This window comes from Pogona vitticeps, chromosome 4 (genome assembly GCF_051106095.1).
Source record: "Pogona vitticeps strain Pit_001003342236 chromosome 4, PviZW2.1, whole genome shotgun sequence".
NCBI classification, from domain to species: domain Eukaryota; kingdom Metazoa; phylum Chordata; class Lepidosauria; order Squamata; family Agamidae; genus Pogona; species Pogona vitticeps.
This window is the reverse complement of record NC_135786.1, coordinates 132,634,529-132,653,850: the sequence shown is the minus strand read 5'-3', so window position 1 is coordinate 132,653,850 and position 19,322 is coordinate 132,634,529. Positions and strand designations below refer to the sequence as shown.

General features: G+C 44.6%; 2 protein-coding genes across 2 annotated transcripts; one reads left to right on the top strand and one right to left on the bottom strand.

Annotated features, from left to right (window-relative positions):
• Window positions 1–1,634: 1,634 nt before the first annotated feature.
• TADA2B (transcriptional adaptor 2B) lies at window positions 1,635–9,775 on the bottom strand. Its single transcript, XM_020790522.3, has 2 exons — window positions 9,474–9,775; window positions 1,635–3,414 (listed from the first exon to the last, which is right to left on the bottom strand). Exons 1-2 carry the CDS (start codon window positions 9,741–9,743, stop codon window positions 2,422–2,424), a joined length of 1,263 nt encoding a protein of 420 aa, XP_020646181.2. The 5' UTR covers window positions 9,744–9,775; the 3' UTR covers window positions 1,635–2,421.
• Window positions 9,776–9,949: 174 nt separating this feature from the next.
• CFAP184 (cilia and flagella associated protein 184) lies at window positions 9,950–17,093 on the top strand. The gene is made up of 2 exons (XM_020790521.3): window positions 9,950–11,159; window positions 16,466–17,093. Exons 1-2 carry the CDS (start codon window positions 10,032–10,034, stop codon window positions 17,009–17,011), a joined length of 1,674 nt encoding a protein of 557 aa, XP_020646180.3. The 5' UTR covers window positions 9,950–10,031; the 3' UTR covers window positions 17,012–17,093.
• The last annotated feature ends 2,229 nt before the right edge of the window (window positions 17,094–19,322 follow it).

Here is a 19,322-nt window from a genome sequence, read left to right as displayed (position 1 = left end):
TTAGAAAGGCCAGTACTGCCCTGGAGATCAAGAGAATTCTGGCATTCCTGAGTCAGTTGTGCTTCAGTCCCCCCTTTAAACTAAGGCAAATTTGAGTTAAGTACTGTATTTACTGTGTAACACCTCTAAATTTGAGCATAATTGGCTTCCCAGGCCACAGCAGTCTTTAAACTCACTTAAAAACGGAGGCAAAAACTTTCTGCATCTGATGAAAGCATAGGAACTGAAAAGGAACACTTGTTTTTTGCAAGGACAGTGGCCATTGTATTATTATTTCATTAACTGCTGGAATGTAGAATGAGCCAAAGTTACCAAGCTGTAACTATACAGAGTTGCAGATTAGTGATTAAACATTAGCATATGCAGTAAAAAATCTACTTGAAACAGGTAGACTTGGATCTATAGCCAAATGAAATGGTAAAATATGCTACTGATTGCAAGTGGCATAAATTTTAATGCTTCCCTTCACAAACAATATGTAGTAAACCAGCATATATCAGCAAGATTTTTTTTGCTAAATTTTCCTCTGATGTGCTACTTTATCACATGGAAAAAAACATTAAAAATACAAATCCCCCACTGAAACCTAGTGAGAAAATTCAGAATTCTACATAATGTGCACATCAGGTCTGAATCCACAAATAATTTAAGGACACAATAAACTTAAGGCTGTAATCTGAAGCACATTTACTAGGGATATCATCCCACTGAAATTTCTATATTCTCTCTGAGTGAAAACACACTCATGATTCCATTGCATGTGTGATACAGACTTGTGCTTTTGAGGTTTGGAAAAACTGTTCATCAGTAGGTAACAAGCAGCAAGGCTCTACTACCAGCAAGGTGAGAAACATCTATGTAACAAGCATAGTGCCCATAACTCTTTGCTTTCTAAAGAAAGGGCTTAATTCAAATCCATGGCTTTTTTCAATATTTTTCTTCCATGCTGCCTAGCAAGACTGGTTCTACAAAGATCACTCCTGCTTACCAAGAGTGTCAAGATCCATAGATGATCATTAAAGTGGCACTGTGTGGCAGCTGGTAACAAAAGGGCAACAGTTCATATCTTTTTTGTATCAACTACACTACCGATTAAAATAGCCTGCACCAATTGCAACTGATGCTAGTTAAAATTCAGCTCAGACAGCTTCCCATTTTGCTGTTTACCTGCAACTAAAAAAAGAAAGTTGCGAAGCCCCTAGTGGGCTACAGCAGGGATCCCCAAACTTTTTTACCCCGCAGACCGGCTGGGGAAGGTGGGGCACCCCCCTCACTCGTGCACATGCGGGAATGAATGTGCGTGCTCTCTTGCGCAAATGAGCGTGTGCACACATGCGCAAATGGTGCTGCTGCGCTTGTGCAGGTGCACATGCGCTCATGCACATACAGCAGCGCAGTGCTCGCACAGATGCACTAGAGCGCACGCGCATGCACAAATCAGCTGTGTGGGGGTGAATGCATGCGGGGGTGGCCCGGTCTGGCACCAGGAGTTGGGGACCTCTTGGCTACAGTATACAACTGGAGGACTATGTTTGGTCAGCCACAACTGGTGCAGCCATACCCTAAGCATATTAAATGGCAGTGCATTCCACTGAAAGCAGTAACATTACAACACATTGCATGAAACACACTCATTTCTCTGTATGTGTAATATTTTTACTTGAATCAAATGAAAATCAGCAGGGTACACCAGAGTTCCTAGCTCACTACCGATGTTGTTCAGTAGTGAGATAGCAGATTTGTGCCAAAGCTTTTCAAGGCTCTATGATCAGGAGTCAGCCTGCCTTAAAAACTGAAAACCGGAATGGGCTGTACTCAAGCAGGGCAACAGCTTGTTAATGCCCTCTCCTCTAGCATCCTGCTGCCAATCTAGCAGTAATCAAGAACAAACAGGCTCACTAGTAATATTCAGGAAGAGTAATTCTGCACTTTTGAAGTTCATAGTCCAAGATTTAATATGAGAAACATGCAACGTAATCTTAAAGAGGTTTAGTCATCAGCAAGGCACCAGAAAATATAGTGGAATTTAATCCCAAGTAAATGTGCAGAGGAGAACAGAACACCATCAGCCAGCACTATGTTCCAAACAACAAACAAGTCTTTCCCCATCACATATAGCTTGTATAGCAGAAGTGGAGTTCAGTATTGCCAGGATCCCATGTTTTACCCTTAACATACTAGTCAACAGGTAAGTATTCCACCTCGTCACTTTTTTTAAAAATACTGTTTCCAAGGTGTAGGTCAAAAAGAGTCAGGACTTCCATGATTTGATTCTTTAAAACCCAGTTGTCTGAGATGTCAGTGTTTGCAACAGGAATCCTGGGGAAGGGGTGATTTTTAGGAAGAAGGTAAAAAGTCTGGACTGGATAACCATGGGTACTCTGTCCACACTGAGGGTGTTGCAGAGCAGACTGACCAGTTTCAAGAAGCATCCCTGGATATCCAACCACTTTCTGTTAAGAAATTCAAAATCCTTTTCTTTAGTACTTTATCCAAGTAACTAGGAAGACGGCTTTTTGATGGAATGCCCTGCCTTTTCTGAAGATGATCTTTAATTATAATAGTTTTAACTGTCACGTAACGTGCTGGGCTCAGATTAATAGAGCTACAAAGTACTTTCTCTCGGTCAGACAGCACTTCAAAGCCAGGTAGATTTTCAATTGTAGCAAATTCTCCATCTTTACCATCTTCCTTTCCTCTCTTAGAGGTACTGATATTTTTATTTTCTTTCCTTTTCTCCCTTTTGTGTCTAGCTGCTTCATATTCTGCAGATTCTTCCATTTTTGTTATACCATTCCGTCGATATCGCTGTAGTTCCCTAATCTTGGTTCGAAGTACCTTCTCTTTGTGCAGGTTTTCAAAGAAATCATCAAACTCTTTGCAAGACATAAACTGGTAAAGAGATCTCAACTTCAGCCGCAGTTCTTTTTCCTCTTTTGTGATTTTACGTTTCAGAGGTTTTTCCTTGTCTTTTCTATCCTTCCCTAGAAAGGCAGGAACTAAGTTGTAGTCACGGGCAATGTTCTTTCGACGCTGCCTTTCCTTCAGTTTTCTTACATACATGTCCACATGGGCTCTTTTTAATTCTATCTCCACATCATCATCGTCATAATTAACTGAAAGGCCACTAATCAAAGTCTCAGCATTCTGGTCATACTCAATCTCATAATCATCGCGAAGTGGCATATATCCCAGCTGTTGTTGTTCAGCTACTGATATGTCTAATGGTGGCAGAGGCATGGTTAGGCTAGGAGAAAGCGGACCACCACTTGGGCATGTGTGATCAGTTACTCTATTTGGAATAACATCAGGAATGCAGGCTTTCCCAAGGTTGCCATGTATGTACATGCTTACATAGTGCTCCATCACTTCCTGAGGGGTTCGTGATGCACCAACATGAGCAGCCATGTCTTCCTAAAATAAAATGAAATAAAGTAGAAATATTAATACATAAACCATCAAGACATCTACTTACCAGAGTGGAGGCGGAGGCTGTGGATTTCCAAAAGCTGTCACAAGGAAGCTCATATCAGCGCTCAAGACAGTGCCCAGCAACATCTGGAGGATTAAGGTCATCTACCCTGATTTAATTGAACCATTCAAATATATACTACACATAGACACATGGATGCTGTCGTTTCTTCACCACCATAATTTGTTTATCTGAGCATTGCTTTTTTACAGGTTTATCCATAAAGCAACTCGCAGTATTAAATAAATGTATATAAAAATTCAAAAATAATTATAAGTACAATCAGACAACTACTGTATGATTTAGGGGAATCCATTAAAAAGATTAATCTATGAAACACTGAAAAATATAAACAGGAAAAAAATTATTTATACAAAGAAAACAGTCAAATAAAACCTAACACAAAAGCAAGCATTTGCTACCTAAAAGACCAAAGAACTCTCCATTCCACAAGGCAACATGGGCTTTTCCAGAAATATCCTACAAATCCTATTTATCAACCAACTCCTCTATTGAGACAACATTCCTTCTAGTTCTAGCTCTCCTCTTTCAGTCAATTCCTCATGTCTTGGAGAGGCAAAGAAAGTTCTCCTCCAAAGCTCCCCATGTATTCTCGGTTGGCAGTACCCTCCGCTGAGCAGCTGCCCACAACTGTCATTATATACTGAACATTATAGAACATTACCCCTTCATGGATTGCTGCCTTGCCATGGCAAAGGGGCTAGAGTAATTCAGAGTAGCTATGGGCTATGCCGTGCAGGGACACCCAAGACGGACAGGTCATAGTGGAGAGATCTGACTAAACGCAATCCACCTGGAGCAGGAATTGGCAGTGCCACTCCAGTATCTTTGCCAAGAAAACCCCATGAACAGAAACAAAAGGCTAAAAGATATGATGCCGGACGATGGGCCGCTCTGGTCGGAAGGCGTCCAACATGCTACTGAGGAAGAGCGGAGGAAAAGTACAAGTAGCTCCAGAGGTAATAAAGTGGTTGGGCCAAAACCGAAAGGACACTTAGCTGTGGACATGCCTGGAAGTGAAAGGAAAGTCCGATGCTGCAAAGAAAAATACTGCATAGGAACCTGGAATGTAAGATCTATGAACCTTGGGAAGCTGGATGTGGTCAAACAGGAGATGGCAAGAATAAACATTGACATCCTGAGTGTCAGTGAACTAAAAGGGACTGGAATGCTAAAATAGGGAGTCAAGAGATAAAAGGAACAACAGGTAAGTTTGGCCTCAGGAGTTCAAAATGAAGCAGGGCAAAGGCTAATAGAGTTTTGTCAAGAGAACAAGCTGGTCATCACAAACACACTTTTCCAACAATACAAGAGGCAACTCTACACATGGACATCACCAGATGGGCAATACCGAAATCAGATTGATTATATTCTCTGCAGCCAAAGATGGAGAAGCTCTATACAGTCAGCAAAAACAAGAGATGGAGCTGATTGTGGCTCTGATCATCACCTTCTTATAGCAAAATTCAAGCTTAAACTGAAGAAAGTAGGAAAAACCACTGGGCTAGTCAGGTATAATCTAAACTAAATCCGTTATGAATACACAGTGGAAGTGAGGAACAGATTTAAGGAACTAGATTTGGTGGACAGAGTGCCTGAAGAACTATGGATGAAGGCTCGTAACATTGTACTGTACATGAAGCAGCAACAAATACCATCCCAAAGAAAAATAAATGCAAGAAAGCAAAGTGGCTGTCCAACGAGGCCTTACAAATTGCAGAGAAGAGAAGGGAAACAAAATGCAAGGGAGACAGAGAAAGTTACAGAAAATTGAACGCAGACTTCCAAAGAATAGCAAGGAGAGATAAAAGGACTTTCTTAAATGAACAGTGCAAAGAAATAGAGGAAAATAATAGAAAGGGAAAAACCAGAGATCTGTTCAAGAAAATTGGAGATATTAAAGGTACATTTTGTGCAAAGATGGACATGATAAAGGACAAAAATGGGAGGGACCTAACAGACGCAGAAGACATCAAGAAGAGGTGGCAAGAATACACAGAGGAATTATAGCAGAAAGATTTGGATATGCCAGACAACCAAGAGAGTGTGGCTGCTGACCTAGAGCCAGACATCCTGGAGAGTGAAGTCAAGTGGGCCTTAGAAAGCTTGGCTAACAACAAGGCCAGTGGAGGTGATGGCATTCCAGTGGAAATATTTAAAACCTTAAAAGATGACACTGTTAAGGTGCTACACTCAATATGCCTGCAAGTTTGGAAAACTCAACAGTGGTCAGAGGACTGGAAAAGATCAGTCTACATCCCAATTCCAAGGAAGGGCAATGCGAAAGAATACTCCAACTACCGTACAATTGCACTCATTTCACACACTAACAAGATTGTGCTCAAAATCCTCCAAGGCAAGCTTCAGCAGTATGTGGACCGAGAACTCCCAGAAGTACAAGCTGGATTTCAAAGGGGCAGAGGAACTAGAGACCAAATTGCTAACATGCGCTGGATTATGGAGAAAGCCAGAGAGTTCCAGAAAAATATCTACTCCTGCTTCATTGACTATGCAAAAGCCTTTGACTGTGTGGACCACAGGAAACTATGGCAACTCCTTAAAGAATTGGGAATGCCTGGCCACCTTATATATCTCCTGAGAAATCTGTAAGTGGGACAATAAGCAACAGTTAGAACTGGATATGTAACAACTGATTGGTTCAAAATTGGTATATTGTATATTGTCCCCTGTATTATTTAACTTATATAGTATGCGGAATACATCATGCGAAAGGCCGGACTGGAGCAATCCCAAACCGGAATTAAGATTGCAGGAAGAAATATCAACAACATCCGATATGCAGATGACACAACTTTGATGGCAGAAAGTGAGGAGGAATTAAAGAACCTCTTAATGAGGGTGAAAAAGAATAGCGCAAAAAATGGTCTCAAGCTCAACATCAAAAAAAAAAAAAAAAAAAAAAACACTAAGATCATGGCTACTGGTCCCATCACCTCCTGGCAAATAGAAGGGGAAGATATGGAGGCAGTGAGAGATTTTACTTTCTTGGGCTCCATGATCACTGCAGATGGTGACAGAGCAGCCAAGAAATTAAAAAACTCCTGCTTCTTAGGAGGAAAGCAATGACAAACCTCGACAGCATCTTAAAAAGCAAAGACATCACCTTGTCAACAAAAGTACGCATAGTCAACGCTATGGTGTTTCTAGTAGCGATGTATGGAAGGGAAGAGTTGGGCCATAAAGAGAGCTGACTGCTGAAGAATTGATACTTTTGAATTTTGGTGCTGGAGGAGGCTCTTGAGAGTCCCCTGGACTGCAAGGAGAAGAAACTTATCCATTCTGAAGGAAATCAACCCGGAGTGCTCACTGGAAGGACAGATCCTGAAGCTGAGGCTCCAGTACTTTGGCCATCTCATGAGCAGAGAAGACTCCCTGGAAAAGACCCTGATGCTGGGAAAGTGTGAGGGCAAGAGGAGAAGGGGTCAACAGAGGATGAAATGGTTGGACACTGTCATTGAAGCAGCGGAAGACAGAAGGGCCTGGCGTGCTCTGTTCCATGGGGTCACGAAGAGTTGGACACGACTAAAGAACAACAACAACATCATTATATCAAGCTCCAAAGCAATGGAACATTTCAAAAACCAAAGTGATATTTCATATTATTCTTGCTTTTAGATACTATTAATGAATGCAGATTTTTTGAATATCAGAAGATGCTTATACCTAACTATTCAAAGCAAGTCTCTTTTATTGCATTCCCATGGAGATTGAGTCTTGACCAACTATTAAAGAAATAAACTGGATTTTTAAGGTCTCAATTCAAAAGATGTAAGGGTTTGTTTTTTAATTATACAATCAGGTTGCATGTTTTTAGAAACTATGAACACCCACAAAATACCAGATATACTGGAATGTGGCACTCCAGATATCTAGTCCACATGCATTTCACTGCTGTACTCTACCTGGACCATCTGCAAATTTTTATATTAAAATTTTGTAAGATTTTTTGCAGTTGAAAAAGTCCTGCAAACAAAACAAACACATAATACACAAATAAATTAAGATTTAAGATACTTACTACATAAATAAATAAAATAAAGGTAGGGACGTGGTGGTGCTGCGGGTTAAACCGCAGAAGCCTCTGTGTTGGAAGTTCAGAAGACCAGCAGTTGTAAGATCAAATCCATGCGACGGAGTGAGCTCCCATCACTTGTCCCAGCTCCTGCCAACCTAGCAGTTCGAAAGCATGCAAATGCGAGTAGATACAGTGGTGCTTTGACTTACGACCATAATCTGTTCCAGAAAATGCGAAATGATTGTAAGTCGAAGCACCATTTCCCATTGAAATGCATTGGAACATGATTAATCCGTTCCGGAAGAGGGAAAGAATACTCCCCAAAAATAAAATACTGCAAGCCCCATAGGAACATGCTGGGGCTGAAAAAAAAACAACACCCAAAAAATAAACAACGGAGCAAGCCCCGAAGGCGCTGGGGCTTTTAAAAAAAACCAACAACAGAGCAAGCCCCATTGGAAGGCGCTGGGGCTGCAAAAAACAAACAAACAAAAACAAAAAATAAACAACAGAGCAAGCCCCGAAGGTGTTAGGGCTTAAAAACCAAACCAAACCAGAAGCACAGAAAAATAACCCCCCCAGCCCAAACCCACCCTGCAAAACCCACCCAGAACAGGCAGCTTTTAAAAAGCAGAAAGCAGCACCTTACCTTACCAGGCAGTCCCAAGCCTTCCTGCAAACAAGCACACATTCACTCAGCAGCAGAAGCCAGGCAGTCCCAAGCCTCCTCTGGTCCAACACTCTCTAGCTGCTGGGGCAAAAGAGCTACTGTACAAAGAAGCAGCCTCTTCACCACCAACAGTTAGCAATTTGAATTTCCCGCCTTTTCCCCTTGCCTTTTTGTGTTCGTAACTGGAAGCTCCTGCAGCGTCGAAACAATATGTTGTGGCCAGAGCTGGTTGTAACTCGAAATGGTCATAAGTCGAGGCACCACTGTAAATAGGTACCACCACAGTGGGAAGGTAATGACGTTCCATGTCTAGTCGTGCTGGTTACGTGACCGCGGAAACTGTCTTTGGACAAACGCTGGCTATACGGCTTGGAAACAGGGATGAGCACCGTCCACTAGAGTCAGACACGACTGGACTAAATGTCAATGGAAACCTTTATCTACTACATAAATAAGCAACACAACACAGGGTCAGCTCAAAATTACTAGGCAAGTGCAGAACTAACTAATGCAGATATAGGATTATCTGCACCAAATGTTGGCCAGTCTTTAGTGATCTCCATTCCCACCAGAAGCAGAAAAAGGAGGGATGGACCCCAGGGGCCAAGCGAGGAGTATCACAGGGAAAGCAGAAATTCTTTTAAACATTCCAACCCCAATTGTTTAGTTGAAAATTTCACAATGAAATGGGCTTAAATGAAGTGAAAGCCAATTCAAGAGAGAGACTATCATGATCCTAAAACCTGCTCTGCCAATCAACTCTGTCACTGCTAGCAAACAGTTCTAGTTTCAAAAGGCAACACATACACTCAGCTGAATGTTATCAAGGCTTCAGTAACAGGACTATATCTATCTCACCCAAAAAATACAGTCACGTAGAAATAACCTCGGTCACAGACACCACCTGACCATCCACAAGTATTGGCTGCTTAGCAGTTGAAATAAAACACAACTGCTTATTTTCGGCCTCGCACCGTTATTCTTTCTGTTTCTCGTCACACATTTGAAATACTTGAAAAGGGGAGGGGAAATGAAGAATCCGCCACGATTTAGAACGGGTGGAGCCACCACCCACTATCTCCAGTGTCACAGCAGAAAATATTTACTCGCATCACGTCAAAAAAGCAAGAGCCCATCACCTTAAGCAAAACCGAAGGATGAAGATCGGGATGAGGGGCGGCTCGGAGAACGAGAACCCTCTCAGGGGAGGAGGAAGCCTGACTAATGAAGACATTGGAAATGACCCTTCCCTCGCTCCCCGCTCTCTTTCTTACCCAGTTGCCGAAGCCGAACTGCTCGATGGCATCCAAGAGAAGCTGCTCCTCACGGCTGCTCCAGCCGCCCTCGGCCTCTGCACCCCAGAGCGTGAAACGCCCGCCATCCACCAGCTGGTAGCCGTGCCAGCGCCGATGCGGGCCAATCTCGGCGCCAGCCGAGAAGCACTCGGGGCAGAGCTCGATGTCGGCACACTCCGTGCAACGGAAACGGAGCGAGCTGACCTCGGCCAAGCAGTACACGCAATACTTCTTCCCCAGCTCCGCCATTTTGTTTTACCTCTCTAGGGAAAAGAAAGTGGCGCACTCGTGACGTTTAAGGTAGCGACGGAGTATCACCCGCATCCAATTAGGGGCCTTAGAGCTCCGGAGGCGGGCCCCGAGCCCAGTCGACCAATCAATATTGAGGCTGAGGATGCGTTTCCCGTCGCAACCACCAAGCCTTTCCTCTATTCGTCCAACAAACTGAACCTTGTTGCCTAGTGACGGAGCGAAACAGATCGGTGGAGGGGGAAAAGGCGACGTTAGTGTCTCGTTACTCTAAACAGCGAGAGCGACATGGAGGAAGCCGAGGTGGTAGTTTCTCCCGAGGCGGTGGACGAGGCCGCCGCTGTTGTTACCCCTCAGGAGGAGGCGGAGGCGGAATCTATTACAGTCGCCGCCACCCCGGCTGTCCTCGAACTAGAGGAGGCTCCTCTTGTGACTGAGGCGGCCAACGATGAAAGGACGGCGGAGGCCGTGGAGGCCGTGCCTTCCTCTGCCACCGTCGCCGAAGAAGAGCAGCCGCGGCCACAAGGCGAGGGGGAAGCAGAGCTGGAGCCGGTTGCTGCAGAAGAGCAGCCGGAGGGAGCCACCGCGGAATCGGCGAGCGAAGGCCCATCAGAAGCGCCGCCAGAGGGACCGGCCTCAAGCGAAGGGCCTGGCGAGGAGGGCGCCGAAGAAGCTACGGTGACGACTGTTGCCTCTGAAGCGGCGACGGCGGCGGCGGAGGAGGTGCCTTCGACTCTGTCCCTCGGGGAGCTGCCCACCCACGTCTCCTTCACCGAAGGGGAGCTGCCGGAGCCGCCGCCACTGCAGGTGGGCGCCGAGTTGGGACGCCGGATCAGCCTCAGCCTCTGGGAGCTGGAGCACCAGAGGCCGAGCGGGGTCTCGCTGGGACTCGGCTCCAGCCCGGAGAGCGCGGAGTCCTCGGTGGTGGCTGTGGAGACGGAGGAGCAGCTGGCGCAGCGCCTGGCCGAGGAGCAGCTGCGGCGGGAGGAGCTGGTGGAGCAGTACCAGCAGCTGCTGTTGGAGCGGAGCCGCCTCCGCCACTACAACACGAAGCTGCAGGGCAAGCTGGGCGAGCTGCTGAACAAGGCCAAGGGCAAAGAGCCGGCCCGCGCGGAGCTGGAGCAGCACATCTCGGACAGGGAGCAGCGCTACAGTCGCTACCTGGCCATGCTGCAGGACATGCGGCGGGACCAGAGGGGGGAGATGGCCTGGTTCCAGAAGCAGATCGAGGCCGTCCAGCGCTCCTGCGACGAGAAACTGGCCAAGATGGAGACCGAGTGGAAGACCTACCAGGCCATCAAGAAAGAGGTGGCTGTGTATACCATGGGGCGGAGGCTGGGTGGCAGGCACGCTGCCATCAAGGAGGTGGACCAAATCCAGGGGAGAGAGGAGAGCAAGGAAAAGGAAGTGACAGAGGTGAGCCTGGTCCTGTATATTCCTGAGTTCCCAGTCTAATCTTCTGGTTATGGGCACTGCCTAAGCCCAAGATCCTCTTGGCACCATCTTGCAGGTTATTTCTCTCCCTCATTATGTAGGACAGCCGTGTGTGTCCGTATGTATGTAAAATAATTTCTCCTATTTAAGCCAGTTATAAAAGCTTAAATGCTACCCCCTTGAGAGCCAAAATTAATCTAGGCCAAGTCTGCTGCTGTGGTTTGAAGTATACAGCCCATTCCTTAAAAATAACCTTCCTAAAGTTAATGGTTCATATTAAGAGAAATTATTTTGGACCTTTAGTAAAGTCTAGAGCAGCTTTTCTTAAAATCAGTTTAAAGAGAATTAAGGTTTGAAAGGATTCATGGAACTTAGGGAAATGAATCCTATACATACAGCAAATTCCTACAAGTAAACCCTTTGGCCTTTTTACAGAGTAATTGTGAGTGGTATAAGAGACTAGCATTCATCAAACTCATTTTTACAGGTGCCACTCCCCTTTAAGGCAGGGCTTCCAGGTCAGGCATCAACCCTGGCCCCTTCCGGCGGAAGAGGCGGGTTGAGAAGTGACATAAGGAGTTGTGGAGGTCACCGTGGCCCTATAGGGGTTTTCCTAGAGTCTGGGGTCCCCTGTGACCAGAGTTTGGCCCCAGGATTGGCCCCCAAAGGGGTGTCGCCCCCGCAGCCCTGTAGGTCAATGGGGCGAGGTTGAAGAGGTTTGGTTAGAAAAGGGGTGGCTGTAGGCCGCCGGGGGCTTAAATTCCACAGCAGTGATTTCAGGGCCCTTCTAATATACTGTAACAATAAATTAAATAATTGGACATTCTAAACAGGAGACAATTTTAAAGCAATGATTCAAACAAACAGGCCTCTTCTGTTATGAATGATTTCGGGGCCCTTCTGATATGCTGTAACAATAAATTAAATATACCTTCTAAATAGGAGACAATTTTAAAGCAACGGTTAAAACAAACAAACTTCTTCTATTATGATATAGCTGTATGAATATTTTTCATGATTTCCACTTTACAGTTCAATCTTATGTTATATAGAAACTAGGATTTCTCATTGCAGCAACTCAAATATACCCCAAGGGTTTCACTTGAGAATGTGCAGTAACAAAGCTTGCAACTTAAAGACCTGTTTGCAATTTGCAGAAGGTTGGACAAGGTTGGAGGGGTTTGGCTAGAAAAGGAGTGGTCGTAGAGCATGCCTCAGCAAGCCCTTATTCCGCCTGGGGCTGAAATTCCACAGCGAGGATTTCAGGGACCTTCTGCGCATGCTCACCACTCTTTGAAGAGACTGGTGTGCTTGAGCTCCTAAGGTGGCTACCAAGGCTTGTGGGTTGTTCCAAGCCCCTGTGTCCTTTAGGGCCCCCTCCAAGGCTCAGAGAGAGCCTGCCTGAAGACCCAGAAAATCTAAGAAGAAAATGCAGGTCTGCAGAAGCCCTAACAGATGCTGAAAAGTGCAAGAAAGCCACCCTGCACCCTGATGGGGAGTGATGAGGAGGATCTTGAGAATATTCCACCAACTTTATTTGTGGCTTCTGCTATATATGGTCACGATAAATTAAATAATTGTACCTTCTAGTGCCACTGTCAAAAGTGCCAGTGCTTTTAGAGAGTGTTAAGTTGTATTTCCACACTGATGGGCGCTCAAAAATATTGAAGATTTACCAAGTAATTTTTCTACATTGTTACCTTAACCAATTTTCAACCTCTGTGGATTCTTCTGCAAATTACAAAAATGAAACACCCACTATGCAGTATACATTTATAAAAGGTTAAAACAACTATTGCAAGGATTCAGCGTAGCTTGGCTGTGAGGTGAAAAAGGGGCTGGCCGTAGGGCATGCCATGGCAGGCCCTTAGGTCTCCTGGGGCTGAAACGCTACAGCGGAGATTTCAGGGTCCTTCTGCGGGTGCTTGCTGCTCTTTGCAGAGACAATGGCGGAAAAGGAAAACCTGCAATAAGTTGAACAGTACAAAAAATAAAAATAAAAACCCACATTTTAGAAAAATTTCCCACATTTTTATACTCATGGCCTTTTCCTGGAATCTGTGAGTGTGTTAAAACCCATTTTGATTTTCCAGGAATCAACCCATAGAGTTTAAGCCATAGTCTTCAGAGAGAGGTTTATCAGACCTCAGTAATAATCAACAAAATAGACAGCTCTCATAAGGCCTAGAGACACTTGAAAAAAGCTTGCAACTTAAAGACCATGTGCCACCAATCTTCAACCTCTGTGGCTCCTTCTGCAAATTACAAAAATAAAACACCCACTATGCACTATACATTTATAAAAGGTCAAACAATTTGTGAGCGAAGGAAGGAAAGTGAGTCGTCCTCACAGACATCTAAAGAAGAAGAAAGTGAGGGATGCGCTGTGGGCGAATTAATCAAACTGGATGACGAAGAAGGGGGTACTAATAGAGCGATAGAGGTGTTTCTAGCGGAGAGGACAAAAGACTGGGGGGAGGAGTCAGGAGACTGGAGATGGGACGAGGTTATAAAGAAAGAGAGGAGAGAGAAAGGGGCAGAAGGGGGAAAGGAAGAAAAGAGTACGCAAACAAGGGAGACAGGTGTAGAGAGAGAGAAGATTGCGACACTGGTAAAGAATTTCCCGAACTTAATGAAGGAAGATGGTCTGTTGCCTCTGCCAAAAGAGATAAGTAAAGCTGAAGCTTGTGAGTTTCCAAGGGGATGGAGACCGGGAGTGGGTTCGGCTTCTCACCCAATGATGGACAGAGAAACCCCTGGTGGAGCCAGCCCATTCCTACCCAGGCTGGAGGGATCTGTAGAGGTCCATCCTTGCTGCAGGACTTCCTGCTCAGTTCTGACTGTGTCGGCCGCGAGCCAGAACGCAATCGCTCGTTTTGGGGGGAAGAAGTAGTGAAAACAAAAGATGTGATGCCTGGGGTAAAACCCAAGAAATATAACTTGTTAACAAATGAAGAGTTGCCGGACCCGTTTGGTCCAGAGTTACTTGATGAGAAAGCTAATAAAACAAACCCGTTTTTGACTGTTACATCGACTCCTGCAGTTATTCCCGCCGAATCCCTTGGCCCGCCCATCACCGAGAAAGGACCCAATCACACAATTATTTATTGCAAGGATTCAGCGCAGTTTGGCTGTGAGGTGAAAAATAAAAATAAATCAGAGACCTTTGGGTAGTGTGGGCAGCATATAAATTAAATAAATAAATAAATAAATTTCTGTTTCCCAATGAAAATCAGTGGACAGCAGGATCACTGAGATTTCAGATGCTTGAACTCACATCATAATCAGGGCAGCTCAGGACCAAATAGGTCCAAAGCCGAACTGTCAAAAGGGTGCTCCAGAGAGAGCTGTGAGGGAGTGCTAATGGTTTATGAATGAAACTCAGTTTCAGCATTCAAAATCCTCAGTGCTGGAAAAGCTGTTAATGTCAAAAGTGTTGAGCTTGCTGAGCATGTCCTGCCTGTCCAGCATAGTTAGTCCACTTTCCTGCAACACAGAAAGGGAAAGGAAGGGTTTATTTCTTTGCAGATGCACATCTAGTATAAGTGAAACTCCAACTATGTGGAGGGGTAAGTTCCCTAAGAGCTGTCCCACTTCTCTTCTTTTCTCTAAATATTTTAATTTAGGAAAATTGCAGCCTGGGGCAATGAACCTGAATCTCACCCTCCCTGAAACATCAACCATGCAGTGCACAAGTCACACAGCCCTTCTCCCCTACACCCTGTTCTGTGCCATTATTAGCATTTTTCTACCATAAGCAACAAAGAGATTTGTAGTTCTGTTTTATAAGTCATGATTTCTACAGTTTCATCCTGAAATCCAAAATTATACTCGGCAACAAGAAGGTTAAGACAAACATATGTATAAAAATAGTTATTATCCTTCTTCCTATTCCATCACTTAGCATTTCCTGGCTGCTGCGAATATTTAGTCCTTTTTGAGCTGTTCTGGGGATTCCCTCTCATTCCCCCAGTTTTTGCCCCATTAGATTTGTTCCACAGACCCCAGGACTATTCTCAACCTGCTGCTATCTCCCTACTTTACAAATGGTACTGTTCTGACAGTATGAACATCAGCACCCACAAGTGTACACCAAAGAGAGGGAACGAAAAGTCAGCACCAGTATCTTTAATTGTTGTCATGCACAGTAAAAAATGGTTGAAAAGTCTGCAGTTGTCAAAAAAGTCTTTACTGTTTTATCAAATTACATAAGGTATCTTGGACTACCAAATGACCTTAATTTGCATCCCATCAGTGACGAGTTATATTTCTGAGGTAATAGTGTCTACCTATTACATTTGTACTTTGGCTGGATCCAACCATGTCAGCTTATGTACTGACTTGCATCAGATAAAGTGTACTGTGTTTTATCAATATGAAGAATCTTCAATAGATACACTTTGGCATAGGCAGGTATATCTTCAGATAATCAAAGCTTTGAACTGTAGCCTTGACAATTAAATGAGATCTCTAGGTTTAGAGCCACTATATTCTTTGACAATCTACTGGGGACAAATGGAATAGTTTTTCATAACAATATCCTGGTTATATGCTTGATATAAATATTCTGTTCACATCTGAGGACCTATTACTACTGATCTGACATAAATGGATTTTTAACACAGCTTAATAAGTTTGCTTTTGGTGTTCCTCTTGTATTGGCATCCTCACTGCCCATTGGAAGCTGCAGTACTCATCCCAAGCACCAACAGGAGCAGCAAAAAAAGCTCCAGGCAGAACTACTCAGTAGTTCTTGGTCTTCCTCACCTGACTTTACCAGCACTCATTAAAAGAACTGCAACCCAGATCGGGTCTCATTTCCCCTCCCATTTTGCTGAACATGGACTTTCAGAGACCCCAGTAAACTGGAGTCCCACTTGGATTCAACTGTACTCAAGGGGTTAATGCTGGAAACCCTGGAAACCTGAGAGAAGGGACAATGCTGTTCTGTAAATCAAAGCTGTTGAGATTCAAAAACCCAAGCTAGAAGCCATGGAGTTTTGTCCGAGGACTCTACGGCTGCTGGATACCCAGGAGGTAGGGCCAGCGACTCTCATGAGTTCCCACTGAACTCACAAAATTTTAGATCTCCATTCCATGTAGTAGTACATAGTATCTCTCACCTGGTGAAATGTCATGCCCAATCAGCAATTCTGTATTCTCAGTAGAAAACTCATATCTGCTTTTGTTCTGTTTCATTTTTCCAGCCAGTAAAGTCTTTATTGCTCAAGTTGAACAAATCCTTTGGTAGTATTTCTGTAGCCTTACTACACATGTTGTCATTCTAGGTTCGTCTAGAAAATATAAAGTTGAAGCACAGGATCCAAAAACTTGAAGCAAGCCTAAAAGTCCAGGAAATGTTGGCAGAAGGCCTGCACTTAATAGACTTTGAGCAGTTGAAGATTGAGAACCAGACCTACAATGAAAAGATTGAAGAGCGCAACGAGGAGCTTCTGAAGCTGCGGAGAAGGATTACCAACACAGTGCAAATTCTATCTCAGGTAAAAGAAAAACTGCAGTTTGTGGAAGCAAGGAATCAAGAACAAAAAGCGGAACTAATGGCAATTGAGGCTCATGTGGCTCAAAAGAGAGAGATTTTAACCAAAACCAAACAAGCTCGGGATAAATTAAGAATGGACAATCAGAAGCTTCAGCAGAAGTGTGGTTTACTTGGGAATACACTGTTGTTGAGAGATTTTGAGAATAAAGTGAGTATTGCTGATGAACTCAATGGGAAGCTGGATCTACTGAAACAGCGTCATGCAGTGCTCACCCTCACTTGCAAAGGAGTGAAAAAGAAAATCAGAGGTGTGAAATCTTTTCTACCATTGTGAATAATTTCTGCTTGAAGGTATTGTATGTACATGCACACAGATATAAAACCTAATAAATAATACATTTTTTTCATTCCTAGAATTTATGTTTAGTTTATTTATTGATTGATTGATTGATTTGATTTGTATCCCACCCAATTCACAGCTGATCTACAGTTCTCAAAAGTGTTCAGAATCAAACTGATAGCCACAACATATTAGGTTTAATATAGTTCAGCGAGTTAAGTATCTTGCTGCAGAGCCACAGATTGGGAGTTTGATTCCCCATTGTGCCCTTCTGTGAGTACAACCAGTCTGTGTGGTTGTAATCTGCACAGTCCCAGGATGCCCCTAGAAGAAGGGAATGATAAAGCACTTCTGAATACTCTGTACCTAGAAAATCCTGAAAAGGGTGACACACACACACACAATTGGAAAGCTGCTGGAGACACTAGTACCATGTTACAAACTGCCCCCTAGCACCACTTTGAGCATGACTGTTTTGTCCTTTCTATGTGAGATATAGTAGGAGAAGTTGCTGCAGCTTCTGGGGAAAGCAGACTCACATGCTACAATTCACCATGGACATTTGGACCAGCAAGGGCTCTGACCATATTTACTTGTCTCTCATAGCAGGCTAATAGGACCAGCTTGGACTAAGAGCATACTGCAGTTCTTGTGGAACTGGCAAACCGGGTTCTCCTTCGTGGTCTCTGTGAATGCACACGAATGGGTTAATCTGCGCCTGAGCAGAGCAGTCTCGGAAGCTTCTATAGCTTTAAGCACTTGGTGCCAGGACCTCCTCTACACGGGCTATGTAACTCTGGCCCTGGCACCTAGTGCCTCAGTTCTTTTTTTGACCGCTGCTGTAGCAGCAGCTTTGTTAGGAACTTTGCAAGTGAAAAACAATTCTTTCCTTTCCTTTCTTTTGACCTCCCTTGTTCTTTCTTCAGTACCAAGTTGTTTCTTCTGCCTGGGGGAAGAGCACCAGTCTGCATTGTGTGTTCTTTGTAAGAGCTTTACAAAGCCGGCTGTGGAGCCCTCAGGGCTTTTCTCTTTTTTTAAAAAAAAAGTCTCTCTTACTTGTTAAGAAGGCTACCTCCAGGCTCAAGAGCAACAGCGGCTCCATTTACTTCTTTGCAATCTTCCTCTTCGTGTCAAAGAAGAAGAGGACAGCATCTGAACTAAGCTTGCAGAGAGCTGGGTGCCGAAGCTGGGGATATCCCAGCAACATACAGTAGCCCTAGCTTTGCCCTTGGGAGAAGGGCCCCCTGCAGCGCCTGCCGCCTTCCCCACCTGTCAGTGATATTCCTGACTGGGGTAAAAACTTCTTTGGAGGTTGGTGAATTGGCGGAGAACAGCCCTTCTTCAGCAATGGGCTTGTTCACAAAGCTGCTAATTCTGTAGAGAGCTGGGTCCCGAAGCCGGAGTTTCCTGGCAACATACGGCAGCCCTAGCTTTGCCTTTCAAAAAGGGAGCCTGCAGCTCCCACTGCCAGCCCCACCTGTCAGTGATATTCCTGACTGGGGTAGCACCTTTTTGGTGGTTGATAAGTTGGCGCGAAATAGCCCTCATTTATCAATGGGCTCATTCACACAGCAGCCTGCAGCCTCACCTCAGCTGCCGGCGCCAGTGTAGGCTCATAGGAAAAGGACTCATAGGAATCGACCCAGTCACAGGAACTCTGTGGCTGTCAGGCAGACCCAAGTATTTTTCCTGCTCATCAATAGGGTCCTGTCACGCTGACAAGTTCAAGCAGGACCAGTCCTATATTTTGGATAGGAGCTATGAGCCAAATCCGCCACCCTTCCTGCCACCACCGCCTCCCCACTCTATCTGGCGCTGTTCTGAGCCATGGGCTGAGGAATGCTATGTGCCTCCACCTATGCCTTGAAGGAATAGTGCTCCCTTGAACTTGGCTCAGGCAGCAAAGTGTCTGCAGGTTTGACTGAACCTGCTGTTAACCCATTCAGCCTTCTCAGTCCCGGCAGCTGTTCTTGAGACTGATCTTGGTCAGGCTCATGCTAAGAAAGACTTCTCCCCTAATCGTCAGAAGGACTTGCCTTATTCAGGTTGGGACTCACAAGAGTCAGAGGGGGAGGAAGATTTTCCAACCAGTCTTCCTACACCCATATCAGTTGCCACAGATAGTCACCCTCCTTTACTGTTAGAAGGTTGTTCTTCATATTCCCAACTGATACAGAGAACACAGATAAGGATATATTTGCTCGGCATTTTTATTCTCTGGCTGCCGTGTAGCCAATTACTCTGCAGCCATGGGTGCTTATCATCGCCACTTATGGAATTTGGCACTGCCCATTCTGCAGGTAGC

What these genes read in the sequence shown, in the direction of transcription:
- TADA2B (XM_020790522.3), bottom strand. Translation starts at nt 9,743, where the DNA reads ATGGCGGAGCTGGGGAAGAAGTATTGCGTGTACTGCTTGGCCGAGGTC. An exon ending in AGTTCGGCTTCGGCAACTGG is followed by an intron (nt 3,415 to 9,473) that starts GTAAGAAAGAGA and finishes ATTTTATTTTAG; the next exon opens with GAAGACATGGCTGCTCATGT.
- CFAP184 (XM_020790521.3), top strand. Translation starts at nt 10,032, where the DNA reads ATGGAGGAAGCCGAGGTGGTAGTTTCTCCCGAGGCGGTGGACGAGGCC. An exon ending in AGGAAAAGGAAGTGACAGAG is followed by an intron (nt 11,160 to 16,465) that starts GTGAGCCTGGTC and finishes TTGTCATTCTAG; the next exon opens with GTTCGTCTAGAAAATATAAA.